Here is a 2897-nt window from a genome sequence, read left to right as displayed (position 1 = left end):
TTGTTTCTAACCCCTGTCTCTGTTCGCATGGTGCATGCTGCCCTTTGCAATGCAGACGCCGACGAAGGTAAAGTCTTGTTCTCCGCCCGTGTCTCTGGCTTCCCTTCCCACGTGCCACCGCCATCCTGCTGTCATGTCCCTGCATGTCACCATTAACCTGTTCCCACCTCCATCAGCATCCATGTCTTTGTCTGTCCGCCACGGTCTGTCCTGCTGTGCTGCAGCTGGGCTGCCCAGTGTGTCATCGAGCAGGGACGTGTCCCTGTGTGTAGGGTGGCTCAGAGCCCCAAAGGTCCCTGGGTAGTGATGGCAAGGGGACCCTCACCTCCACACACCGTGGTGTGGCTGTGGGCTCAACCCTGAAGTGGCATGAAGCCATTCACCCCCCATCTCCCCTACACCCCAAACATGTCTGTCTCCTCACACCTCAAAACATGCTTCCTGGCCATGTACTTCCACTGTGCCCAGCACCCCCAGCATACTCTGGGGGTCCTTGAGACCATCTAAGCCTGTCTGGAAATGCTCCCCGTTTTTGGGGATGCCCTGCCTGGCTCTGAAGCCCCCTTCTCCACCCTCCAGCTGGGAGGAAGCAGTTTGCACGTCACGAGTGGGCTCAGAAAGCCGCGTACCTGCTGGGCTGCAGCCTGGAGGAGCTCTCCTCTGCCATCTTCAAGCACCAGCCCAAGGCCACCCTGCAGCGCTCCACCTCCTTCCGGCAGGGCCCTGATGAGTCCCCCCTGGGGGATGGTGGAACAGGTAGGGTGAGGTCTGGGGGGACAGCGGGTGGGCCCCGGGGGATGACAGGCTGAGGACACTCAGGGTTGCCTTGGCCAGGTCCCAAGCTGACGGCGCTGGAGTGCCTGGAGGGCATGGCATCTGGTTTGTACTCCGAGCTCTTCACCCTCCTCATCTCCCTCCTCAACAGGTATGTGCTGGGAGGGCTGGGGGCAGAGCTGCGGGGTGCGTGGCAGCATCCACTCGCCCCGCTGAGTCCCTTCTGTGTCCCCCCCAGGGCGCTGAAGTCGAGCCAGCACTCGGTGTGCTCGGTGACAGTTGTGGACACCCCCGGGGCGCAGAACCCTGAGCTGGCAGGGCAGAGCCGGGGGGCCACCTTCGAGGAGCTCTGCCACAACTATGCCCAGGAGCGCCTGCAGCTCCTCTTCCACCAGCGCACCTTCGCCCGCGAGCTGGAGCGATACAAGGAGGTACTGGGGACACCCAGGGCTGCCATTGCCTCCTCCCTTCCTGCCCTCCTGTCCCCACGTGAACATCTCCTCTGTGTCCCCCCTGATTTCTTTGGCTGTGGAGCATGGCAGAGGAGAGCTGGGCTGGGAGGTGATGGGGTGGCTGTGAGTGGTGGTGGTGGTGAGATCACTGCTGCTGCTCCATCTTGGCACTGACAGCCTGGGGGGACCCTTCCACGTGTCCTGGTCCCCCCTTGGCATGCGACATCATCCTAAACCTCATTGAGACCAACACCCTGACCAGCTCCTGGTCCCAATCACTGCTACTCCGTGGTGTGGGCATTCACCTGCCTCTGTTCCCCCTCACCAGGAGAACATAGAGCTCACCCTGGCTGATGCTGAGCCCGGCTCCTCTGGCTCCGTAGCTGCTGTAGACCAGTCCTCACACCAGGCACTGGTAAGCACCCACTGCGCTTCCTCCCAGCCACAGCACGGCAGCGGATGGGTGGAATTTTGGCACTTAGGTGGTAGTGAGGGGAAGGAAAGGGGCTGTCCTGAATGGCTGTGAAAGCACGGGTGCGAGTATGTGTGCAGCCCACATCCTTGGTGTATCCCCCAGCATGGTTTTCCCTGCTTGCCCTGGAAGCTGCCTGTGCTGCAGGCAGGGGACCTGGAGACTGTGTGTGATCCCTGGGGTGCTCCAGTCCTTGAGATCCCTGGAATGATCTGGTTCCCAAGGTGCTCAGGTCCCCAGGGTGCACAGGTTCCCAAGGTTCTCTAATCCCTGAGGTCCTCCAGTCCCTTTTGGAGGTGGCTGCAGAGACCGGGAGGGCTTGTGGCTCCAGCCCTCGGGTGCCCGAGCGCTGCATTCCCCAGCGAGATGCGCTGCTGGAGTGTCCCATATGGGCTCTTTTCCTGCTGGGTCTCCATTAAGCAGGAGACCTCTTGCATGGTGTGACGTTGCATGCTCCCTGGGTGGCCTGGGTCCCCTGTGTCACCCCATATCCCTGCTCTGGGGGACAGTGGTATGCTGGACAGCTGCCAGTGCGGTGTCCCTGCAGGTCCGGTCACTGGCCCGCACAGACGAGGCGCGGGGGCTGCTGTGGCTGCTGGAGGAGGAGGCACTGCAGCCGGGCGGCAACGAGGACACCTTGTTGGAGCGGCTCTTCTCCTACTACGGCCCACAGGAAGGGGGCAAGAAAGGTATGGGGAAGCCTGGCACTGTGGGAATATGTCCTCTAGACCAGGAGCAGCTTTTCTAGTGGAAGGTGTCCTTGCCCGTGGAGTGAGGGTTGGAACTCAGTGACCTTTAAGCTCCCTTCCAACCCAAACCATTTACCATTCTGTGACTGTGACATGCACCAGTGAAGTGCTGGTCCCTGGGGCTGTGCCCAGCGGTTCTGTGTCTTCCCACAGGGCACAACCCTCTGCTCCCCAGTGACAAACCCCGACACTTCCTCCTGGGCCACAGCTCGGGGACTAACTGGGTGGAGTACGATGCCACCGGATGGCTCAGCTATGTCAAGCACAACCCAGCCTCCCAAAATGCCTCTGTCCTGCTGCAGGAGTCCCAGAAGTGAGTGGGGTCCTGGGTTGGGAGCATGGCAGGGGGAAGAGGTGGTGTTGGGGGGTGACATCCCCTCCGTGCCCTGCAGGAAGGTGATCAGCAGCCTCTTTGCCGGCCGTGGCGGGTCGGCGCTGGTGCTGTCGGGC

General features: G+C 61.6%; 1 protein-coding gene across 1 annotated transcript in view; it reads left to right on the top strand.

Moving 5' to 3' along the window:
- The window catches only part of MYO18A (myosin XVIIIA), a 35668-nt gene that overhangs the window by 15068 nt on the left and 17703 nt on the right, over positions 1-2897 (top strand). The window contains exons 14-21 of the mRNA XM_029961286.1: positions 56-67; positions 580-756; positions 835-925; positions 1013-1205; positions 1555-1641; positions 2246-2387; positions 2601-2760; positions 2840-2895. Coding sequence (XP_029817146.1) covers positions 56-67; positions 580-756; positions 835-925; positions 1013-1205; positions 1555-1641; positions 2246-2387; positions 2601-2760; positions 2840-2895 — 918 coding nt within the window. The remainder of the gene's footprint in view (positions 1-55; positions 68-579; positions 757-834; positions 926-1012; positions 1206-1554; positions 1642-2245; positions 2388-2600; positions 2761-2839; positions 2896-2897) is intronic.

Source organism: Manacus vitellinus, unplaced genomic scaffold (assembly GCF_001715985.3).
Source record: "Manacus vitellinus isolate BGI_N305 unplaced genomic scaffold, ASM171598v3 scaffold_32_pilon, whole genome shotgun sequence".
Classification (NCBI taxonomy): Eukaryota; Metazoa; Chordata; class Aves; order Passeriformes; family Pipridae; genus Manacus; species Manacus vitellinus.
This window is presented reverse-complemented; position numbering and strand designations above follow the sequence as displayed.